General features: G+C 46.6%; 1 protein-coding gene across 1 annotated transcript; it reads left to right on the plus strand.

Annotated features, from left to right (window-relative positions):
• Window positions 1-2,208: 2,208 nt before the first annotated feature.
• On the plus strand, window positions 2,209-23,768 carry atp10a (ATPase phospholipid transporting 10A). Its single transcript, XM_068743590.1, has 21 exons — window positions 2,209-2,633; window positions 5,050-5,254; window positions 5,479-5,564; window positions 6,765-6,871; window positions 6,951-7,082; window positions 7,221-7,351; window positions 8,082-8,334; window positions 8,416-8,633; window positions 8,715-8,909; window positions 10,564-11,122; window positions 14,319-14,422; window positions 14,834-14,960; window positions 15,305-15,489; window positions 16,068-16,419; window positions 18,058-18,134; window positions 19,004-19,129; window positions 19,228-19,428; window positions 21,038-21,118; window positions 21,200-21,304; window positions 22,813-22,997; window positions 23,165-23,768. Exons 1-21 carry the CDS (start codon window positions 2,209-2,211, stop codon window positions 23,766-23,768), a joined length of 4,458 nt encoding a protein of 1,485 aa, XP_068599691.1.
• Window positions 23,769-25,023: the final 1,255 nt, after the last annotated feature.

Raw genomic sequence — 25,023 nt, forward strand, 5'->3', positions numbered from 1 at the left:
TTAAACTATTTTTATAGCTATAACTATATGATAGTCAGTGACCCAAGACAGATACCATGAAGCGGATAAACGCATTCAAAGCAGGTTCAGCACCAATAAAATGTGGTGGATGGTCTGTTGGATCCAGTCAGAGGAAAATAAAAACTGCATATAGAGTAGAAACTACTCCTAAAACCTTTATATAATTACTTGATTATACTTTTTCCAATTGATATGACCTTTGTGTGAAGAGAATATTTTTGAGTGAAGGATGCTGGACACCTAAAACCATTGCACAAAAAGTACAGGACGCTTTCATTTTAAGAGGCACAACAACCCCGCCGCTCGCTCTCTTTTTTCTTCTTTTTTTTTTTTTAACTGATTGCTCCGTACAATAGCTGACATTCGAAGCCAGTCGGCCTGCTGTGGTCGTTCATCATGGTGAAATTGAATTGTTGTCCATGCCAAGATACCAACAGTGTACAATCAGCCATTAGTATTTTAACTCAACAGTTGGATGCTCCTGGGGCAAAACGCAGCAGGCTGCCCTGGAATAGGCCTTTGATTTATCTCTAGCGGGGAGCCTGCCAGCTAAACGGCCAGTCAGTCTCTGGAGATGCTAATAAATGAGAGCTCGAAGGCACACACTCATTCAATGTAGGGACCAAGATGAACCCACTTGTTCTTTATGAATGGCAGGTTTTTCTATGACTCTAGGACTCAGTGCGTCATTATGTAAATGATAGCATTTAAAATCCATGCAGCGAGCTAAAAGTCCTTCTTCGTAGGGTTGCTCTTGGGATAGAATCGGAATGCAATATTTTACAGTACACATTTGTATTTGATTTACTATTTTTTTATAATTTGATGAAACTATTACATAATCATATTTAAGGCATTTTGTAGTCAGTGTTGTTTTGTTTGACTTGACTCTAATATAGTGACTACAGTCCACTTGTCAACTATGGTATACCTCCGAGATGGTCTTTGTGAATACTGCGTTCACCAGTATTTGGCCCACTAGGTGGCAGGAAAAACACAAACACGTTACAGGTACGGTACACAGCCACTGCTGCAGCAAGGGCACTTCTTTGGCTAACATTAGGGTGAACTTTAGGACTACCATGCTGTAACTGGGTAATAAAGGCAATGCCGAAATTAAATGAGCTGCATTTCATTCATTGTTAGATTGTAACCTATAAACTCGGTTTTAGTGCATGTTTTTGTGTCAAATAGGGCAAAAGTTTATACAATTGTGTGTTGTTCTAATTATTTTGGGACGTCTGGTCATTATCAATTAGTTGGCTGCTTCAGAACCGACTGCACATAGAATTACATGTGCAATATTTTATTTTCAGAGGTCGACCGGTAGATGAGTTCAAGGACAACATTTATTTTGCTTTGTCTATTTATTTGCCTCGTTAGGGAACTGTTCAATAGTTTTCATTTACGGTAGTCCTGCTAAAAAAATCAAAGGAACCGATAGAGGCAGGTGTAAACAAAACCTCCTTGCTGCGCGTAATGAAACTAAAGTCCATCGACAAAATCTGTTTGGAAATGTACACTCAAATAATGTCTTCAATATCTATGAAGAACATATCCTGCCTGTTATAGTATATAACCTAAATTGAATTTTAAACTATCTCTCTTGCACTCAGCTTTACTTGAGCGTCTGCTAAAATAATACATTTTATAATATTCCCACTTGTCATAACTATTTGTCTCGTGAAATTGTTTTACTTGTGGAAAAACTAAATTTGTGTCGATATTTAGTTTCCTGCTGAGACACGAAGACTCCAATAACACCGCGTGGCACGCAAAAAAAAACAAAAAACCACAGGTTGGATGGAGGAGGGGCCTGCGGGTCAAGTTTCCAGAGGAGGGCGACCCCTGACACGCTGAGGAACACCCTCTTTGCGCGCATGCGCTGATCTACATACAGGAGCCGACTGATGGGCCGCTGCGCGCGCCACTCCCTGTGATTTATAGATCACCCGTCGAGCTAAGTTATGCTTCCTGCTATCGCAGCATCCTTCCAGCGGGGAGGGGGGGAGACGCTAAACACGCAAAAGTTTTCCTCTGACGCGCGGAAAGAGGAGCCGACATGGATGAAAAGGAGCCGTTTGTGTGAATGAACGGAAAGGCTAAGGGACACTCGGTAGAGAATGATAACTTAGCTACCGGCTGCGTGTTGTTGTGTCTGTGGGGAGGAAAGTTTGTCGACTGGCCATGGAGCGGGAGCGTGACGACCCCGGGATGGCCAAAGCGTCTCAAGTCAAACGGCAAAGGAAGAAGAAAACGAAGGAGGGCAAAACCAGGACTGTCCACGCAAACATCCTGCACGACCACGCCAAAGGGGAGGACAACCCAAATCGGAACTATGCCAACAACAAGATTAGGACCACCAAATACACGCTGCTGTCTTTCCTGCCAAAGAATCTTTTTGAACAGTTTCACAGATTTGCTAATGTTTACTTTGTCTTCATCGCGCTGCTGAATTTTGTCCCGGTTGTCAACGCGTTTCAGCCGGAACTCGCTCTGGCTCCCGTCGTTTTCATTTTATCCGTCACTGCCATCAAAGACCTCTGGGAGGACTACAGGAGACACCGGTCGGATAAAGAGATCAATCACATGGACTGTCTGGCCTACAGCAGGTACGTTCATCTGCATGGCGGGGGGGTCATCCTCACAAACACACACACATTCTACACACACGAGATGAAGGGCAGGTCCAGACTGGAGTCATCCGTGCTGGGATCCAGCTGTGAGGGGGGAGGGGGGGGGGGCTCCTGGCATCTCAGGAGTTAAATCTGACCATCACGAGGGAGGGGTCCAGAACACCTCCAGCCTGCTACCCCCACCTGTGTCTCAAATATGTGTCCTCTAACAAAGCAGACGTGGCTCTAAAGGTCAACATTTGTTACCTGACAGCCTGTTGCGTGTGTGTGTGTGCGTGCGTGTGCGTGTGTGTGTGTGTACCTGATGAAAAGCAGCACTGTTGTCCACGTACAGCGCATAATTCATGGCCGTCAAAAGGCTCAGTGTTTTAGTGGCTCCACAGTTTGAGTCTCTGCCAAAGTTGCATGTAATTTAATTTTATTCAGTTGGAGCAATATTGTGCAAAAACATGCTTTTCATCAACTTGAAAGATCCTTCCTGTTTGTCTGTCAGTAGAAGACATGCCAGAGGTTGCAGGACATGGTCTTATCATAAATACCACAATTTTGTGATTTAACAGTCCTGCTAAAAAAAATCAAAGGAACTGATAGAGGCAGGCGTAAACAAAACCTCCTCGATATTTAGTTTCCTCCTGCGAGACACCAGGACTCCAATAACAAGGGGACTGGCAGCTTTTCATCGGGTGTAGGTGTGAAATGGTCGCTTGTCTTCCTGCGTTGGCCCCGTGATGACCTGGCGACTTGTCCTGACTGTATCCCGCCTCTCAGCCTGCATCTGCTGGGCTCGGCTCCACCGTGCGGACCCTGTAGGACGAAGCAGACGAGGAAAACGAGGAAAACGATGCATGGATGTTTAGCTATCTGGATCTTATTCCCTGACATAAAAGTCCTTGGGTGGGCGGGGCTAATCAGCCTGTCTAACCATACATCTTTTTAGCCTTCATGCAAACGGTTCTGCTTGGGCCCGTCTACTTTCTGCAGTTACCTGGTGGTAAGCAGGCGCTGGACTGCCAGCGCACGGCAGAAATAACCGATCTTCACCAGGCGCAGTCCACGTTCCATCGTGTGTTGCTTCCATGCAACATTTCTGGTGGATTTCATGTTGTTTTACGAGAACAAAATGAGAAAGTATTTTTAACACGGGACACAAGGACCACAGTGAATTTCCTCTGTTCAGGGCTGCTGCGCTTGTTTTAACATTGAAGTGTTAGCAGTAGCCGCGACCCTCCAGACAAAGATTCCCAGTGAGTACAGAAAGCTCTGCAGGGTATTTACAACAGACGCACTATTCATGAGGGACATCAGGCAGTCGGGGACAAAATCCAAATAGTCTGAGCCATTAGGGTCATGTGCTCCCCCCCCCCCCCCAAAAAAAAATAAATAATTACATGTCATTTCTGGGAATTTTGCTTTGCAAAATAGTGAGCTCAACCCTTTCTGAGGCTGGAGAGAAATGGTTTAAAGCAGGGCTTCATCAGCAGGGAGAACGGTGGTCAAAGGATGCGTCGTCAGCAAAACGCTGAAGCAGTAATCGCCGATTGTAATTTAGTGTAGCAAATTAATAGTTATGATGGCGACGACCTTAAATGAAATCTCAGAGCTGAAATTTCCTCCCGCCCAAATAAGCAGCAGACCGGTTACCAGGAGTAAATATCCTGTTACAGCAACAGCAGGCTCTGTGGCGTTTTACTACAGGTGGAACTGCATTACTTTAGAACTGCAGCCTAGTTATCTGTCACAAAGCTGCCTTTGATGTCTCCAAACGGTCCAGAACCTGAAGATGAAGTTTGTCCTCAAGTGTGAGGAAGGAACTGAGTCCCCCGTCTGCTCTCCTTGATGAAATAATCATTTAGTTCTGAATATAGAGCTGCTCAAAGACTAATATTTGAAGTGTCACTCTGCTCAGAAAGAAAACGGTAAGTTTCTGATTACAGCGTAGGACGAGTTAACAACTGCGGCGTGATCAGCCGGCGGCGGTACCGGTTGGTACATTCCCTCGTTCACAGATCTTTGTTTCATGAGATTTGTTTTTAGGTCCCTTATCTAACAGTTCTGAGCTCCAGCTTCGCTTTGACTCCTCTTCATCCTCTATCGGACAATGCTTTGTTGTTGTTTGAACATTTTCATTTCATTCTTGACTTTAAAGCGTGATGATATGCATCATTCAGCATATTAACGCCCGGGAATATTAGATTTAAATCCTGTGATCAATAATGACATGGATCATCCCCCATCCCCCCCCCATCCATCCAGATCTGTTTGATCCAACAAAGATTCCGACGTCTGTGAGGAACACCTCTGGATGCGTTGCGCCAGCCCAAAAACCGTAACGAATAAGCCGTTTGTCCTACTTGCTGAATTTGAATCGTTTGTCCTCTGACCGTTCTGGCAGACCGGAGAGACGCTATGTGGAGAAGTATTGGAAGGAGGTGCGCGTTGGCGACTTCATCAAGCTGCGATGCAACGAGATCCTCCCTGCCGACGTTCTGCTGCTGAGCTCCAGCGACCCCGACCGCCTGTGCCACATCGAGACCGCCACCCTGGACGGAGAGACCAACCTCAAGCAGCGGCAGGTCGTCCGCAGCTTCTTGGAGCTGGTGAGACGATCACGATCTATTCATAAAGGCTTGGTGGTTTTTGATTAGAACCTTGGGGGGGGGGACAATAGTGATAGAAAGGCTGATGTGGACGCGTTCCGCTGTGGGCTGAACTTACCGACGGCTCTTTTTGCATGAGTTTTACGTGAAGTGGCTACCTGTGTATATATATATATTTTTTGGCCGCCGCCTGGCTAATCCGCTGTTTGTTTGTCTGATTGCAGGATTGCGACTTTGATCCTTTAAAGTACAACAGCGTGGTTGAATGCGAGAAGCCCAACAATGACCTGAACAGGTTCCGAGGGTACATGTGAGTACGCTTTACGAAACTTCAAACCCCCGGATGCTCACGTTTTTTTAAGCTTTCATTTTCATTTCGCCGTAAATCGAATGATAAATCGTCGTCAGTCCTCAAATTAAAAATGAAACGAAACTGGTTGGTTGACAAATCATCAATTTCAACGGCGTGCACTCTCTTCTTAGTTGAGATTCCATTTAGTGTTTTCGAGAAGCGGTTACAGGACGTCTTCATCTTTTAGCAGGGCGCGTGTCGGGATGTATCTGCTTCCTTATTACCAGAATAAAGTGAAATTCCAGTTGCTCTTTGGAGTTTAGCTTCTCGGGCTTGAATGAGAGCCCGTTTAATAGGCTTGCTAGTCTGACTTGTTTCCAGCCTGCAAGCTAAGCTAAGAGGCTGTTGACCGTAGCTTCGTGTTCACCAGACTTCGGAGCGATGTCGAGCTTCATTCTACTCCCTGACGAGAAAGCAAACAAGCAGATATCCCAGAATGTGGCGCGACTCCTTTGTGTTTTGCCGTGGTTATCGGAGGGATGCAGAGTGTTTTTCCACGCTATTGTCGGCGGTTTGAGAGTCTTGGACCTGTGCCCGGCGTGTCTCCTCACGCGGCATGTTGAATAGGGGCAGAAGACGACGCCCGCACAGTCAAGTGTCGGGCTGACCTGCCCTCAGAGGGAGACCGGATGCTGCAGGTATTCAGTTGCCAGGCTACGGTGGAGCACACGGCTCAGCGGGGGGGGGGGGGGGGGGGGGTTGTTTTATTACGGTATAGCCGGTGCACACAGTCAAAGCTCACCTCACTCATCTGTCTCTGAGTGTTATCAGTCGTCCGAGCTCTGAGCGAGGATGAGCTGTGTGAGAGACGCCGCTGCCGCTGCTCGGGGACTATATCTTATTTTTAATCTTTTAACGGCAGCGACGTGTCTGTCGGCCTTCTGCTGGGGGGCCAGAGGATGGATATTCCTGTCGGTAACATACCGACTGTTGAGTGACTGTAATGAAGAGGGTTAAAAGCTGCCACTAGCTAACGGCCGTGGGCCTGCGTGGTTCTTGGGTTGAGCCTGACATTAACAGCGCAGCTTTTCATCTCATTTAATACAAATTGCCATGCATCTCATTAAAAAGCCTGTATTACTTGTACAGCGTTGTACGTTGTTAATATTTTTGAATGAGTAGTGTTTTGCAGTATTTGTGCTTCTCTTAACCTGACAGAATCCATCGCAGCGGTAGAAGAGACGCGCTTTACAAAGAGAACCTGCTGCTGAGGGGCTGCACCGTCCGCAACACGGAGGACGCCGTGGGAATAGTCATTTACGCAGGTCATTCCCCCGAGACGTCCTCGTTCTCCATCTCCACTGACCGGCTGCCGCTAAACGGGCTGTTTGCTTTTCTCCCTAGGTCACGAGACCAAAGCTATGCTAAACAACAACGGGCCGCGCTACAAGCGCAGCAAACTGGAGCGGCAGATGAACGCGGATGTGTTCTGGTGTGTCGTCATCCTGCTGCTCATGTGTCTGTTCGCTGCTGTCGGTGCGTAGTCGACGGCTAACTTCTGGTTTTCTTTAGAATGGTGTAAATTCAAGAGAGTCTCCCTTTAGATTTGTTTTACTGCGCTTGTTATTTATTGCCTCTCCAGTGTGCGTTGACCTTGTGGTGTTGCTGTTCCAGGTCACGGCTTGTGGATGTTTCAGTACGGCGACAGGAGGCCCGTGTTTGACGTTCTTAGTCCGGAGGGGACCGACTTATCACCCATCATGTCCGCTATCTATCTCTTCCTTACTCTGATCATCGTCTTTCAGGTACAGAACAGAAAGAGGCGTATAGAACTAAAGGCAGCAATAAAGATAGAGACAACACACAGTAGTACGGCGTCTGAAATGTTTTCAGCCAGTGTGCACAAACATAGCTGGAGATATTTTACCCCCCCCCAGGTAGGTGTGTGTGTGTGTGGCCTCTAGATTGTAAGCGTTGAGGAAATATCTGCTTCACACTGCAAAATAATCTTTAATACAGGATCAGAATGAGAAAAAAAAACACCAACTCACCCCTGATTTTTTTTTTCTTTCTTTACTTGCATGTAAAAATGTCGATTGACATGTCACGCTGTCCTTTGTGTCACGTTGCAACCTGTTCCCCTGATAGCAGCTGGGTTTGAAATGAATGCCAAGTCAGCAAAGATAACAGTTTGCGCATATTAAACGAGTAGTTTCCCTGTGAGTTTGGAGACCTACCGGTATTTCCAGACATCGCCTCAAACGTTTAAAAACAGGGAGAGGCTGAACCTCCTTCAAAGTTATGACTCATTTCTCTATTCTCTGCTACTGTCAAGGAATTTTTTACTTGGAATGCCGCACTTGGGATCAAACCAGTCAAGAGAGAAGTCACACGATTCTCTTCATTCTCACTGCCATGTCTTTCAACCATTTAAACGGCCTATATGTTTCTTTTATCCATTCATCTCAAGGATCTCCGTCTTTGTCATTGAGCAGAGTTGGCTGCTCGTTTCTAACAGTATCTGTCCTCTCCCAGGTGCTGATTCCCATCTCCCTGTTTGTGTCGATTGAGATTGTCAAGATCTGCCAGGTGTACTTCATCCATCAGGACGCGGAGCTCTACGACGAGGAGACGGACTCTCACCTGCAGTGCCGAGCTCTCAACATTACAGAGGATCTCGGTCAGATGCAGTACATCTTCTCTGACAAGACGGGCACGCTGACTGAGAACAAGATGGTGTTTCGCCGCTGCACTGTAGCAGGGGTGGAGTACTCCCATGATGCCAATGGTGAGACACACACGCATTCCCTTACAAAAAAAAATGGATAGCTAGGATTTACTCTCAATGGTATGTGTGCACGTAATCCAGCCAGAAGACTTGCCATGTACCAAGAGATGGACTCTGAGGAAGACGAGTGTGCATCTCATGGCGGGACCTTGCCCAGGCGAGACAGTGTCGCCAGCCACCAGAGCGCTCGGGTGGTGCTGCGCTCCCAGAGCACAAAGTCCCACCGCAGGACGGGCAGCAGGGCGGAGGCCAAGAGAGCCAGCATCCTGTCTAAGCACACTGCCTTCAGCAGCCCCATGGTCAGTCCGACTCGCCCGCACAAACGCTTCCGACTTCGTTCTGCGAGACGATAAACTGATAAACCCTCGTCTGCCCCGCAGGAGAAAGACATCACCCCTGATCCCCAGCTCCTGGACAAAGTCAATGAATGCTGCAGTCAGATGGACTTCATGCGCTTCCACAGCCAGCCCGTGTCCCAGCTGCCCTCTGACCTCGCTGACATCATCGATTTCTTTGTCGCTCTCACCATCTGCAACACGGTGGTGGTGTCCTCCCCCAACCAGCCCAGGCAGAAGGTATAAGTCAGCGCGGCAAAGTCTTTCCACTCGCACCCTTAAAGTCACCGAGGCGAATCGTAGCGTCTCAACTAAGATGGAAATAGCAAACAGTTGCTGTCAGTGAACGCGTTCAGCTGGAGGCGCTGCCGGGTTGGCGTGGACGTGGCCTTAATAGAGATGATGGTACTTTGTAGGATTGTTTACAGCGACGAACATACAGACAGAAGGAGACATTCTTATCTTGGAAACGTACACGACCCGTATAGTGGCGAATGCTTTCCATCCAAGTAGTTAAATAATGAAAGCATCAATGGAGGCGTTCTCTTCCGTGCCACATTTATTTGTTTTCCTCGTTTTTGTTCTTTGTACAAAAAAAAAAAAAAAGTCCAAATACATTTAAAAAGTCTTCAGAGCCTTCTCTGAATTGCTGCCTTTGTCTTTGTTGTGTGTGTGTGTGTGGTCCTGTCTTGGTTGTGTATCCGTGTTTTGTTTTTGTGGGGGCCTGGGTGTGGCCGTCCTGTTCCAAGGTGATATCCTTTCCTCGCCACAAACTGCCCCCCCCCCCCCGATGGCCTGCCAGGCAGAGGGGCAAACATTTCAGACTAGGCGTCACAAAGTGAAACACTATTTACGTGCGGCGGTTCTGTTTGGAGGTTATCTGTCAAGATAAATGCAAATCTGCACAGGAGGGACCAGCTTTGACACAATCTACATCTCTCTGTTTTTATTATTGGTGTGTCTTTGCCCTGAGGAACAATGTAATTGTTGTGTTTTATTATGCTGCCCTTGCGACCGACTGACTCAAATCTATGCATGAGAACTCCTCGCCACCACGGCTCCTCGGCATGAGTCAGTCTGTCCTATTGTGTTGCACCATCTTAGCGTAAATGATTTGGCATTGAGCTGTTTCCATCAGAGCTGAGGTTGACAACTGGAGCTAAGCCCGGTTTGACAGAAGCATCTCACAGCACAGGTGATGAAAAAAAAACTCAACAAAACTGAAGTACATTAACCCGAACTACAAGCAAATTAACTAAGCAAGTTTTGGTTTTGCGTTGTTTGAACTGTTTCTGCTTCTTCTTGTCAACTTCCAGACTGCAGAAGCTACCATGATGGCTGCTGCAGTCTGATGGAGATCACTTGATTTAAAAAAACAACAACACATTTTTAAAATGCAATGGCCTCTGGCCTCTGCTATTGACATTATATTTACTATTGGCAGAGTTCCATTGAATTGTGTTGATCTGCAAATCACAGAGCAAATAATTCAATCAAGTTAATTCAATGAGCAGGATGCAGCTGTGGGCAGTCGGAGAGCTGCGTTAGTAACAACGAAGACAAATATCGTTTTCTGATTGCTTTATGTCAGCGATAGTAACACAAGCATGCCCACATCTTCACACGCCTGCAGGGCGGTACCACATTATTAGATTTTTTTTTTTCTTATACATAGCACAAATTCTTCAGGGCAGTCTGACCTCACACCCTCTGCTTTTTTTATTGGCTGGGGCCCAATAATAAAACGCAAGCCTGCTATGCAAATGCCAAAAAACAGAAACATCCCCAGCACAGCAAAATGGCCAGACCCGCCCCCCGGTAGCATTTGAAATCATCTGAATACCTTCAGTAATCATGATTCTCATCCGAATGACACCTTATCTCACCTGACTAGGTACGGATGAGATTTGAGCTGAAGTCGCCGGTGAAAACCATCGAGGACTTCATCAAGCGTTTCACCCCCAGCCGGCTGACCTCGGGCTCCAACAGCAGCAGCTCCTCCAGCCTCGTCACTAACCGCTCCTCCAACAAGGGGTGCTCCAGCGTGCTGTCCTCCCCCTCTGCAGAGAGCACCCTCACCAAACTGGATGAGGAGTGCCCTCCCAGAGGCCTGCAGCAAGCGTTCAATCCCATCCCTCCCTCCTACGACGGGAAGGCCTGTAAGCTGGAGGAGGGCGAGCTACGCTACGAGGCGGAGTCGCCCGACGAAGCCGCGCTGGTCTACGCAGCGAGGGCCTACAAATGCTCCCTCGTTGGACGCCTGCCCGACCAGGTGACCGTTGAGCTGCCGCACCTGGGGAAGTTGAGCTTTGAGTTGCTGCACACGCTGGGCTTCGATTCCACCAGGAAGCGCATGTCTGTGGTGGTCAGACACCCCCTGACGGACCAGATCACCGTGTACACTAAAGGAGCCGACTCCGTCGTCATGGACCTCGTCAAGCCCCCCGATCCAGGTAGGAACGCTCCTCTGCTCTTCCACTGCGTGTGTCGTGATGAGCTGTGCTGCTGCCGTTGCTGCGATTGACTTGCATGGCGTGATGTCCTAGCGGCACATTAGCTCAGCCGGTTGAGTGAGCACAAATATTTTTCTTTTGGTCAGCTGCAGATGTTGGATTGTTTTCAGCTTCAGTCGCTGTGTGTGGACTGACATCCACGCACGGGGAGGAGCTCCCGGTCTGGGCAGAGTGCCGATAACCGATACGCTAACGTGCTACATAAGAGCCGGTGTGTTGTATTTCTGCAAAGCTCCACGCTGCTTGATTGGTTCCTGAAAAAAAAAGCACCTGCATGTGTGCTTTTGTCTTGTGATCTTAAAGCCCTGTTCCACACTTCAGGTCTTTAACATCCTAATGGCAAAAGTGCACCAGGTTGTTAGTATTCCAGGCACACAAAGAGCCACACGGGCACTTTTCACTAATGCTTTGTACACAGCTCACCAGACATCTGTCCAGGGGTGCTTAGCAAGAACTGCTTCAGCTCACAGTCTGGGGCTTGGCATGGTTCATCGTGTCGCGCCATAAATAACAATCGCATTTATTATTCAAAGATATTCTGTTTAAAACTGTAGAAAAAAATAGAAATGTAGAAAATCAAGAACAAATATTATTATTATTTTTTAAATTCATCTAAATTTGAAACGAAACTATTTTATATTGACTCTGCATTCTGGTTGAGAATCATTGGTTAAAGTTCCAGCTGTGTTAAAACTCCCAAAACAGAAGAGCTTTAAAAGCAGTGGTTTCATTGGTTTGTTCGTAGTGAACAAATGCATTGTGAAGAAGGAGCCCGTCGTTCTACGCTCGAGCGATCTCTGTGTGCCAAGGACTAATATCAGGCCGTTGGGGAACATCTGTGGCTCGGACTTGTTGGGACAAGTCAGCCTTGCCTGTGGCTTCCAACTTTAATGGGGCTTTTGCCAGGTCATCACTGTAGCCGTGTGGTTCTCAGTTGATTTGAAGGTTAAATTGAAAAAAATTAACGAGCTTGGAGAGGCGCGACAGAATTCGCCAAAGGAAGAAAGCTCATCTCATAGCAAATGAGTGCAGGATGGGGCTCAGCGCCTTATCTAACATCGAACGTTTAGCCTCTAGTTCACGAAATGTTGCTCATGTTGATTAGATCAATTTAATGCGGCAACATTTGTGCGCTTGTGATCTGTCCCTGAGCAGTTCAACTTTCAAGCAAAGTTAGACCGGCACGGTTGATGCCAGCAAAAAAACCTACTAAGCCAGCAGAGAGTTTGTAGCTAAAAAGGACGCCACGTCTTTCATTTGGATGAATTTTGGCTACAGTGAAGATGATGCTGGAAGAGTTTAGGTAACACGACGACTTGGTGCAATCATTACACTGTAATGTGATTATACTGTAATGATTACTGTATAATCACACCCCAGATAGACAGAAACCGAACCTTTTGTTTCTAAACGTCCCCCACAGTAACCATGACGACTCTCGCATGGTCGGCGATGATTCAAGAAGAAATGATCAACGCCATTGCATTTTATATCAAAGTGATTTTAAACATCTCCTAAAAGCGCTGTGCCAATGCAAAAATGCCCCCCCCCCCCTCCTCGCCCCCGTCAGTGGTGCCCAACAAGTGTGAGATGTTGCAGGAAAAAGTAGCTGCTGACGTGAATTATTTCGGATTCATAAAGACAAATTATTTTAGTAGTATCCGGTTTGACTTCCTATTTCTGCCGGCGTCCCGCCATTAGAACTCTGAACTACAATGTGACTTACCGGACTTTCAAGGCGGCTCGAGCCGCCGCCTTTGCATTTATCGCCGGGGCTGTGCTGACTGTTCATCGATGGAATGCCCTCCATGGAGAACGCTCTGGAAAGTCGTGACCGTGGCAGACGTAGTTATAAAATGTCGAGCAGCCCTCACTGGAGGAGAGAGACTCCGTCAGGACAGTTGTCCTCCTCTGTGTGTCTCACTTCAGACGCTTTAATGACCTGCAGGGTGTGTCTTCCCTGAGACAACTCACTACTTTGTTTCACTATTGGGAAAAGCCAGCCAGTTACAGAGCCATGAGTTTGGCTTCCTCATAACACGGCCCTGCATAATGGCTCCATTCAGGCGACCGGGGAGGGGTTCAGTGTCTAATAACAGGACTCGTGGAGGTGGACCAGAGACCATAGGAGCTGTGTTGCTAGGTAACGCCAGTCCTGCTGTAGGATGCTGTCGGATGCTGTCGGATTTCCTCCCAAATCAAAATTTAATTTATTAATCCAGATTTTTTTTTTCCCGTTTTCATTTATGGCAAATATCCTCCAAAGTTTTCTGGACGAAACAAAATTATATAATTAGCAACAAGGAAGAGGCCGCGACTACCGCAGCACCAACAGAAAAACAGCAGCGTGATGAAGGAGGAGAGTGAACAAGAGGAACAAAAACAAGCGCAAGAACAACACTGTAAAAAAAACAAATGCTGCTGCAGTTTAACCGGGCCTCCCGCTGTTCATGTACGAGGCTCGCTGCTGCTCAGCGGTGTTCTTCAGAAGGGAAAACTCCCTGCCGGACTTTTCTCACAACACACAGAGACACAAGGTGTTTCTGTCAACAGAAAAGCTCTCCTATTTTGTCTTTGAATTCTTCATATTATCAATGGCTTTGTGTCAATTTTTCCTTTTCAGTAAAAAATAGTTTTGCGTGGCGGCCTGCCTGCCAAGCTGTCGTGTTATTTGCGAGATTGCATGGCTGCTGATCAAAGTGCAGACTGTCGGGAGACCGCTGAAAGCCAATCTGTTTGTGCACAGTCCCTGTGCCAAAGGGACGGTCGTTACACCGCACCAGAGAGACGCTTTAGCAAGACGTCCTCGTTCCAAACATCGAAAACAACCCGCTATATTTCACCTTGTTAAATGATCACTTTAATCCATTCAAACTGACTGTTTTCATGGAAACATTATTATACTCCAGATCCAGCTTGATGGGGAAATATGAATATGCTCAAATATACTGAGGCATTGGTATGCATGCTAAATTATCCATGTATGCTGATATGTGATTAATTTAGGTGTGAGGACAGATGGCTTTCATGTGGCTCTCAGAGGAAGCTTCTGGAGCCAAATTGCTAAACCATTCGAGTAATCTCCCTGCTTGGTGCTGCACTCCTTGAATTGGCTTGAATTATGTTGTGATTTTAGGAAGCTCCAAGGGGAAACGACAGAAAAAGATTTTCAACCGGACCCAAAACTACCTGAACCTGTACGCTGTCGACGGCCTTCGCACGCTGTGCATCGCAAAAAAGGTATTTGGAGTCGCCTGACGAAGTGCTGAACAAATGTCTCCTGTCCTGTAATTGCTTCAGAGGTTGGCGATGATATGTCTCCGAGGCTTTTTGGCAGGTTGTGCGTGGACCCGGCACAAATCATCGCATGGCCCCGGCTCTTCCAAAGCAATGTTTTTTCCATGACTCAACTTCAATCTGTGCCACTTTCCCAGACTGCTTAATTTATGCTCTACAAGCCGGGCTCTTTATGTCTCTGCTTGTGTCAAGTGATGTGATTAAACACCTCAAGGCCTCGCATGGATCTTCTTGTGCCCTGTAGGCAAAGGAGTGACTCCACACTTAAAGTTGTCTCAGTTTTTAATCTGAAGCAGTCTGTGTGTTCAGGTGTGTATTGTATGCCGACCGCATGTGCTTGTGCGCCTGTGTCAGATTCTAAGCGAGGAGCAGTATGCCTGCTGGCTGCAGCACCACTTGCAGGCGGAGACGGCCATCCAGGGAAGAGAGGAGCTGCTGTTTGACTCGGCCCTGCGACTGGAGACGAACCTCCAGCTTCTGGGTAATCGCTTCATTGATTTACAATGTAATCACACATTTACCTAATTGGGAATAGACCAGTATATTTGGGCAGCACGGTGGTGCAGTGGGTTGCGCTGTGCATGGATCGTGTGGCCCCGCGATGAGCTGGCGTCTCGTCCGGGGTGTGCTGGGATAGGCTCCAACAGACCCGTGTCCCTCCCGCAAGGTGGATAAATGGCTGCAGACATGATGACTGAGGTCATTTCGTCCACAAGATATGGATGGATGGACACCAGTATTTGTTATAACGTATTTGTATACTTAAATTTGCATGCAGTGTTGATGCAGGAGTTGTGTTTCACCTTCACATTTCTTCATCCATAGGAGCAACGGGCATCGAGGACCGGCTACAGGACGGCGTGCCTGAGACGATCGCTTCCCTCCGGAGCGCCGGCCTGCAGGTATGGGTGCTGACGGGCGACAAACAGGAGACTGCCGTCAATATCGCGTATGCCTGCAAGCTGCTGGACCCTGAGGAGGAGATCCTGACTCTAAATGCTGATTCTCAGGTGAGCTGAATCACAAAAAGACAGATCTGCTTCAATGAGGAGGCAAAAATGAAACTGACGACTGCTCCGCATGTTCAGAACTGCTTCAACCTGTAAAGACGGTCAATCCATTTAGTCCACCATTTTAGTCAAGATTAAAATATCTCCCAGAGTCTGGGACAGATCGCCGTGTTCTCATTGGGCCAATGCTTTGGTTTATTATTTAAAGCTGGGTGCTAATTAGCATCTGAAAGCTTTTTATACCGGCGTGGGTGTAAAGTAAAATAAACTCACTTCATTCTGCTATCAAATGATAGTTAATATATAAATATAATAAAAAATATACTTTTATTTAGCATATTCTGATAAATAAATTGGTTTGATTGAGCTTTGGATCTAACACCAATGAAATGTAGGACCTTTAACACGTTTTCTCCGCTGACAGCACCGGGGTTGTTACGAGTAGCGATTGTGCGGTTATTCGAGGACCATCGGGGTTTGATTCTGCACTGATGAAGCAGCTCAGACGGGTTGATATTAAACAACTTTAGTGACCTGATCCTGAATTCCAGCCCATTCTGTGCCTGTCTCTGAACCAGGAGGCGTGTGCATTGTTGCTGGAGGAGAGTTTACACTACATCCAAGCCAAATTCCTCTGCAGCTCTACAGATCCGGCCACCAAGGCTTTCCACAGTAGCTTTGCATCCTTTGAGATCTATCACGCCTCGTCCCCGTCCTCCTCTCACACCTCTTCCTTCATAGTCCACCGGCTGGGCCTGGTAATTGATGGGCGGACTCTGGCCTATGCCCTGGATAAGAGTTTGGAGGATAAATTTCTGTCTGTGGCTCGGAGCTGCCGCTCAGTGCTGTGCTGCCGCTCCACCCCGCTGCAGAAGAGCATGGTGGTGAAGCTGGTGCGGAACAAGCTTAAAGTCATGACTCTCGCTATCGGTAAGTAAACGCTCTGGATTTACACTGTCGCAAGGTCGTGAGCAGTCGTAGCATCTGGAGAGATTAAAATAAACCAGGGCCCATTCTCCTTTCTGGTGATATCAGAAAACCGCCGGGGCCGCTTGGTTGGTTGCTCGGCTGGAAAAGCAAACGGTACCTTTTCATGTTCCCCACCCGGGTTTATCCCGGTCCTGGGATCAGGCCGACCACTTCCTGGTCACAGAGTGTACTCCTTGTACTGGCTGGTCTGGCTGGTGTGGCAGAAACATGCACAAAAAGCAGCTGATGATTTCCTGCGGTATTTCTCTGCCAAAAACCGGTTATTACTCACAGAGACAAACAAATTCCTCAAAGTCTTCAAGCGCGAGGATCATTTGGGTTCAGCGATCAGCTGCTTTCCATCATGTCCTCGCATGACTTCTTCTGCACCCTTGCTGTGACCAGAACAATGTTATTTAAAGGCATAATGACATAATGGTGGGACAAGAGGATGACTTATGAGTCTCTTTTCTCCTTGTTTACCATTTATTTGTTCCTGCTTTTCCCCCGGGGATCCCATTTTAGCCAGCCAAGCGCTTTTCTGTCATTGCAATGTTAGCTGTAATGACGAAAACGCTGCATCTCCTCAAACTCTTTCTATTTTATGTCTCTGTGGGGGCAGCAGATTAGAGGAGATTACTGATCAATGTTTTACCACTTATTCAAGAGTCTTATTATACAAACGGGATCGGCGGCTCCGCGTTCTGTAGTCTGTATGTAAATTACATTTACTAACTTTACCCGAGATTTCACTTTGTCATCGTTTTCTTTCTTTTGCAGCAACAGAAATTACAATCAGCAAAGAAAAGCTGCGTCCATTAGATGTTTTTCTAGGCTGCCTTGTACACTTTGTGTTTAGTTTGAACCAGATAATGATGATGCCCATTAATAATGAACGGATTATTACATTTGTCAATGTTGATTAAAACAAAACCGATCACCAGCTAATCATTAATTGATGATATAACTTGTGATTTTCTCTTTTATTCGAGAGCACGTATCTTTATCTGTCCTACTGTTGTAGAGATAAAGTGATAATTCAGAGATTTGAAGATGCAGTACAACCTTATAATTGTCAGTTTCTTCTATTAATAAAACAAACACTAGTTGGTGAACATAATAATGAGATGCAGACCAATAGCGAACTCCAAAGTGTAGCTGCCCCAATTTATGCAGAAAAGACAAACTTCAAAAAAATATTTAAAACAAATTATTATAATTTAATTTTCCCTGTGAATGTATTTTCCTTAAACTTTTTTCATGTGTAGTTCAGTTGTCAATATCCATAGCCCCCCCCCCACCTCATCTTTCAACGCATGCACCTGCGACAACCCTTTAGCATCCTGCTAACCTTGTTAGCATCCTAGCTATTCAGGTGCTAAACACCTTGGGTTACAAACCTTTTTATTTCTTACACAGTTTTGAACTGACAACACAGAGATCGGCAGCATTGTGGGTCTGAAGATGTGAGACTGATTAATTAAAACACATATAGCGGATATAACAGCAGGTTCCACCCACATGCATAACGGTACAACTCAGAAAAGATACTTTGGATTGCAGGTTGCTCTATATTCTCTCTCGTCACATTTACCTCAGGTGATGGGGCCAATGACGTCAGCATGATCCAGGTTGCGGATGTTGGCGTGGGCATCTCAGGACAGGAGGGCATGCAGGTACGGAGAAATGACAAGTGGAGGGACTGATGAAGGAGAGAGGTGGTCAAGGGGTGAATAAAAAAAGAGGTTGTTAAAAAGGGGTTGGGGGGGGGGGGGGGGGGCTGTGGGATGGAAGATACGGGGAGGAGGGAAGACACTGGCGTTCTTTAGAATAGCTGATGGGTTTTCATCGGTGCATGTTTTAGCCTACATGATGCTGATCAGGAAGCGTTCCCAGAAAGGTGATCTTCACAGCAATGATGGATGTTCCATATTAGCTTCCATAGGAGCCCTCGGAGGCTGCTGCTGTGGAGCACATCTGTCGGAGTCTCGGTATCCTCTGCTTAAATGGGCAGAGATTAATCACCGCTAATCAAATGAACTTCTAATGAGGCAGCGATCACTCCCCGGATTCCTTGCAGTGCTGGTGAACACACTCACGCACTCGGAGCAGCACACGCCGCGCTGTGATTCACGCACCTTTCTCCTACCGGTCGTTACGAGGCACAGCCGAAGCTAAATTGCTGCTCAATGAGGCACCTGCTGTTATTTATCTTCTAGAGAAATGGTGTTGCTGGGTGAGAGTTGTCTAAAAGGATTAGCAGTGGCTCTTTGTTGTTGTTTTTTTAATGCAAGTTATAATCCCAGCTAGTCTGCAGGGAGTGTTCTGTGTTAGATGTTGATGGGTGAGACTGGCGGCTTCCCACTGCTGTAACGAATCCCTAAAGGGGAACAGTTTGTTGCTTTGGAAGGATTATTTCCACTGAAGAGTCATTAAGAAGAGGCAGGCAGGAGTAGCAGGCCCAGACGTCTGTTACACTTACCTCCTGATGGCTGCTCTAGTTGCGTGTTGATGCTGGAGGCTGATTGTTGGTTGCTGTTTGCAGGCGGTGATGGCGAGTGACTTTGCTCTGCCACGTTTCCAGTATCTCCAGAAGCTGTTGCTGGTCCACGGGCACTGGTGCTACTCCCGACTGGCTAACATGATTCTCTATTTCTTCTACAAAAATGCTGTAAGCTGCACCCGTTTTTATCGATCTGCACCGATTCAAATGTTTACTGTAACGTAGCCTTCTCATTGGTTCGTCCCTTCTATCATTTGTTCCCACAGATGTTTGTCGCGCTGATCTTCTGGTATCAGTTCTACTGTGGATTCTCAGGTTCGGCCATGGTTGACCAGTGGTATCTTATCTTCTTTAACCTGATGTTCGCCGCTTTCCCACAACTCATCACTGGCACTCTGGACAAAGACGTGTCAGCAGAGATGCTCCAACAGCTACCTGAGCTCTACGGGAACGGCCAGAACTCTGAGGTCAGCTCTACTTGTCTGTTTATTCCTCTTGTGGTTCAAGAAGGTTGTGGAGAAAAGGAAGCTCTTCCAGTATCATACTTTATTCTAGATGAAAACTGGCATCCAAAACATGCACGTCCTGACAGTGAATAACAGTCGACACCGTTGGGGGAATGTGTTTTGTGTTTAAATAGCTGTCACTATTATAGATGCCCTGAAATGAATTGTATCTATTCATATTTTAAATGTTTGAGGTAAACACAACTGTAGGGCCAAATGATAGCGCTGAGATATCCGTGCTAATGGCTGTAATTCACACTGACGGGCATCGACAGCAGCTTGATGGATGCAATGTGTTTAATTGATGTTCTACAGAGGATTGAGCACCATGCAGCAACATCATGAGGTTAAGCTGTCTGAAATTGGTGCAGATGATTAAGTCGCCCTCTGGATGAGTTGAAGTAACCAAAGATCTCTTAGCTGTCCATGCACCACCATCACGAGGGAACAATTTCAATCGGTCTGGTTTGGTTCATCATTAAATACCCACTAAACCAGTAACATTCACCTCATCCTCGGATGCGTTTTGAGGTTTTGGGCTCATTAGCAACTATTAGCATGCTAAAATATCATACTGCTGCATCTTATTAATGGATTCATTGCCACTGACTCACTTCCTGTCAGCCCCTCGTATGATGTAACGGAACACATCACAGTGGGGGAGTGGGATAAGTGAGTGGAGAAGGAATAGACTGACGAGCTAAAGACGCTTTTTGCACATCTATCTCGTCACATGGTAATCAGTTTATTGCTCTTTGTTTGTTAGCTGCTCCATAGTTTGAACTCGTATAAGCCCTTTCATTATAACTGGGGCTGTGATTTGCCATGATCTTATGATACCTCACAAAATGGTAACGTTTCAATAGTGATTAAAAGGAGGAATAACATCACACATTTTGTGTGATCAATACAACTGAACCAGTAAAGTATTTTTTTTGCATAACTACGTTTCATCTTGGGTAATGGACACCCATTCACCTGCTCCTGCAGCCCCTCCGTGGTCGGGCTCACTGCTCGCTTCAGTTTGTCTTGGAGAAACGGACATGTGTGGACGTAACCATTGGGTTAGCTTTAGCATTTTTAGCATGATTGTTGTTGAATGATCCAAACGCAGTGGTTGGAGATGGATCCATGCAGATCAGTCACATTTCCAGTTAACTGAAATAACTTGGACCAAGCCTTTAAATCTTGATGTGCATACGTTTTATAAAACTGAAACGTAGCTAGACTTTTATGGGTTCAGTATTTTTGTGAGAGTAAATTACGTTGATGAATCCAGTCTTTGATCTTTAACCGAACGGAGAAAGCCTTCCTTAAATTTACTTCCTTTGTTTGTCTCTGATGAATTCTTTGAGGCTTTCATTTAACAAATGGTGACATATTTCTTTCACCAAACTTCACACATATATATATCTTCTGTACAGAGCAGATACTTTGTGAATTTTAAGTTTTATTTATTAGTTTGAAGGTTTTTCTGCATTAACACGTGTCAGTCTCTGGTGCTTTAAGTCCATATTTGTCTCCACAGCCACATTGATGAAGCTCATGACTGTAAATTGGTGTCTTGCAGGAATATAAGCCATATATGTTCTGGATGAACATGATTGATGCCTTCTACCAGAGTCTTATCTGCTTCTTCATTCCATACTTTGTGAGTCTCCTCTTAACTCTCGTCTTCACTCCGCCATTCCGCGTTGCTGCTATTTACTGTCTGTTCTCCTCTTCTCTCCAGGCCTACGCCGACTCTGACGTGGATCTGTTTACATGGGCGACGCCCATCACCACCATCGCCTTATTCACCATACTGGTGCACCTGGGCATCGAGACCAAAACCTGGGTGAGAGAGCCTCTGCACGGGGTCTCGGTTAATGAGATCACTGGTTTAACTATCCATCAGCATCAGAGGCTTTATTCTGTCTGCAGCGGGAGCCAGTAGATATCAGCCCACATCCACCTCAGGCTGCTATGGCACGCCAACATACCTGTTTAACATACCCCCCCCCCCAATGTTCCTTCCCTGTCTTTGCTTCATTCTCAGGTCTCCATGCATGGTTTTGGTAAACAACCCAGCCGTCTTTGTCGAGAACCATTTTAGTTTTATGATCCTGCATTGAATCAAAGTCTTTTTCATTATATTGAGGCCATAAAATTAGCCTGACTCATTTTCTACATGAAGAATGTCCCGTTCACTAACTCCCTTCCAGGACATGTTGGCCCTCCCGTGCAGAGCGTATTCATAGTCAGCAGAATTGACCGAAGGTAAAAATTTTGAAATTCGCAGGAGGCGGAGCTTTCATTCTCCGGCTGCTGAGGATCCTAAATGACGCATGAATGTGAACAGTGGTGGAAGTCAATTAGAGGTATCGGTCCACGACCAAGAGAGCATGTCCCATCCCGTAAATATATTGTGTGTGTTTTATTTGTTTATTAACTTTATATATGTACCTGCTTCAAGGAAAAATCTGTTTCTATAAGATTTAGGTTTTAATGTTAGCTTTGGCCATCAGACTTGAGAATTCAGCAAATCTGAATGCAGTTTGGCCAGAGCAAGTTAAGGCATTAAACATGAGAGGTGCATCAATCAATTAATTTATCTTAACAAGCACAGTCAAATGAATGCGTTATGTGAAGAACCAAAATCAGTCTTGCAGCTTCTTGTTTTTTTTTTGGCCAGCAGCTTTACTGTAATCCCTATCGCATCATTTGCATCATTTGACATCTCTGATAATACTGTTCTCTTCACCGAGCTGCTAGTAAACATAGTTAGCAACTAGCTGTCAAATATTTAGCAGCTAAAGAGCCGTTTATGGTTGATAAGGACCCAAACTCACCATAATAGTCTAGAAACATGGGAAAAGTGAGTCTTCCTAGCTTTACTCGTGCTAATGTTTGTCACTTCCTGGTGCACAGGCGGTGCCTCTACTACCCTGCATTAATTATTCCGTCTTCCTAGCACACTACTGGCCTCCGTCAACACGTTGCCATCTCTATCCTTAACCACTCCAACATGCTAAACATCCTTCCAATCTCTGATCTATACGTTCATTAAAAAGGAGGTTGTGATGATTTCTGTCATCAGTCTGACCTGAATTTAGTATCAGTCTCTAGTTTATTGTATCCATTGTATACAAGATTGTATATTGCTATATATTATTATTGCAGTAGAATTTTCAGTTTTCCACTGTACATTATATACTGTATCGCTAATGTTGCTGACTTTATTAAGGTAAATTTGTGCTGTTTCAATCTTTAAATCTAAAAGTGTGAGACCTTTTTTTTCTGTTTCTTAATAGTCTCACCAACAGAGAAAATAAATAACGTGTCGGTACTTCTCCTTCCTTGCAGACCTGGATGAACTGGCTGTCGATCACCTTCAGTGTCGTCCTATTCTTCTCAGTGGCTCTGTGCTACAACGCTTCCTGTCCCGCCTGCTACACCTCCAACCCCTACTGGACCATGCAAAGACTTCTGCAGGACCCCCTCTTCTACGCGCTCTGCGTCATCACGCCTGTCACTGCCCTGCTGCCGAGGTAAACTGTGTGTGCTTAACAGGATACACAACCCCATTTATCAGACATTTATGGCCCATTCCAGGAATCATATCGGCACCAGATGCCTTTCATGTTCACCCAGTAAGCCCTGGCATTCATCTCTGGGGATAGCGTGTCCTGATGTTTGGTTCTGTTTTACTTCCCAGATATTTCTACAGGGCGTGTCAAGGAACACTTTTTCCCAGCCCAGTCCAGGTTGGAAGACAGTTGGACAAACTCCCCCCTGAAACGCGCAGGAACATCCTCAGCCTCAGCAGGGTCAAGGCGGGGTCACCACTCTGCACCACGCCTCCCTTCCTGTCCCTCACTAAGCCCTCCCCTGAAGCTTGCAAAAATAAAGACGAGGGGAGTTTCCCAAAGACACTGCAGGAGCCTGTTTCACATGCAGATGAAGAGAGACGCGATCCGCGGCCCTCAGGCCCATCGCTCCTCTACTCGTTCGTTTCTACAGATACGGACACGCTTCCGTACACCAAAGATGCGCCCCAGCAATCATGGGAGCTCGGGCTACCTTCCGCCAAAGACTCCGAGTGCATTTACGAGACATTAGAGGTGTCGGACCTGAGCCGGCCCGGCTGGATCACCTCCACGCCTCTGCATTCACAGACAGACAGCGTCCAGCTGAACCTGCCCCCCGACGGAGACCCCCAGTGCGTCAGATACACAAGGACCTCAGAGGAAAGACTCCAGTCTGACCAGCGTGTTCTCCCAGCAGAGAACTCGGCGCAGTCGCTGCACACCATCTTGTGATGTCTGCGCCTCAAGTATATCACACAGACTCCAATTTGCACGATAGTTTCTTTAAATCATAACTTCTTTTGTATTTTTCAAGGAAATTTGTTTTATAAGAGATGCAAATAGGTACTTTATATTTTGGATGTTTAACATTTGTGCATTCTAGGAGATGGAATAACTGGAATAACTTCCAATAATTGTTTTTCCTAATTCTGGGAAGTCGTTGTTTCACCAAGCTCAGTACTTGACGGGGTTACAGAGTCCAGACATTCCACTGGTGTTTTCTTTCTGTTCAGTGTTTCAGCCTCACCTGTGGCGAGTCAGCCATCGGCATTCAACTTCGCAATGCAGTTGACGACGACCAACACATCACGCCCACACACACCGACACTCAACAGCACACACACACCCCGACGCTAAACAACACACACTTTATTTATCCCAAGGGGCGATTCAGTTTAAGCCGAGGGGGGAGCGGGAGCGGAGCCGAGGATTCGGCAGCTCCCCCAGCAGCCCGCCGGCATGTCCGACTCACTGCCGCATCGCAAGCCAATACCACCTATGCAGTTCATCAAGGAAGGGGAGAAACCACCACCACCACCTAGGAAGATCAAGAGGTGCCTCTTGCAGACTGCACCATCATGGGAGATGAGGGTGGACTCGGGGAGGAAGCTGCAGTTTCCCCAGGTTGTCCAAACCCCCCTCAGGCCTGATGTGGTCACATGGTCTGAGGAGGCAAGAGAGATCATCTTGATAGAACTGACGGTCCCGTGGGAGGATGGATGTAGCGAGGCCTCAGAGAGGAAGGCCTCTAAATATCAGGACCTGGTCCAGCAGTGTCGGGACAAAGGCTGGCAGGCCTGGCTATTCCCAGTAGAAGTCGGGTGCAGGGGCTTCCAGGCACAGTCTGTCTGGAAGATGCTCACAGCTCTGGGGATCATAGGAAGGGAGAGGAGGAAGGCTATCCGTAGGTTGGAGGAGGCAGCAGAAAGAACCTCTTGTTGGCTCTGGAGTAGGAGGGAGGAGTTTAGCTGGGGACCAGGAGAGGATGGCTGGTGATTGGCCATCACTGCCGGACCCACTAACTGGAGGGCGTTGTGGTTCAGGGTCGAAACGCCCAATGGTGGTTAGATGCCACCTGATGATATCTTCTCCTGGTTGTCAGCTACAGTCACTGCACAAGTGACTGAGAAAAAAGGGAGCAAGTGGATGTTTTTCAGTAGATAAATAGACATTTGCACTTTGGATGCCTTCTGTTGGAATCGCCATC

This window comes from Brachionichthys hirsutus, chromosome 9, assembly GCF_040956055.1.
Source record: "Brachionichthys hirsutus isolate HB-005 chromosome 9, CSIRO-AGI_Bhir_v1, whole genome shotgun sequence".
In the NCBI taxonomy this organism is placed as follows: domain Eukaryota; kingdom Metazoa; phylum Chordata; class Actinopteri; order Lophiiformes; family Brachionichthyidae; genus Brachionichthys; species Brachionichthys hirsutus.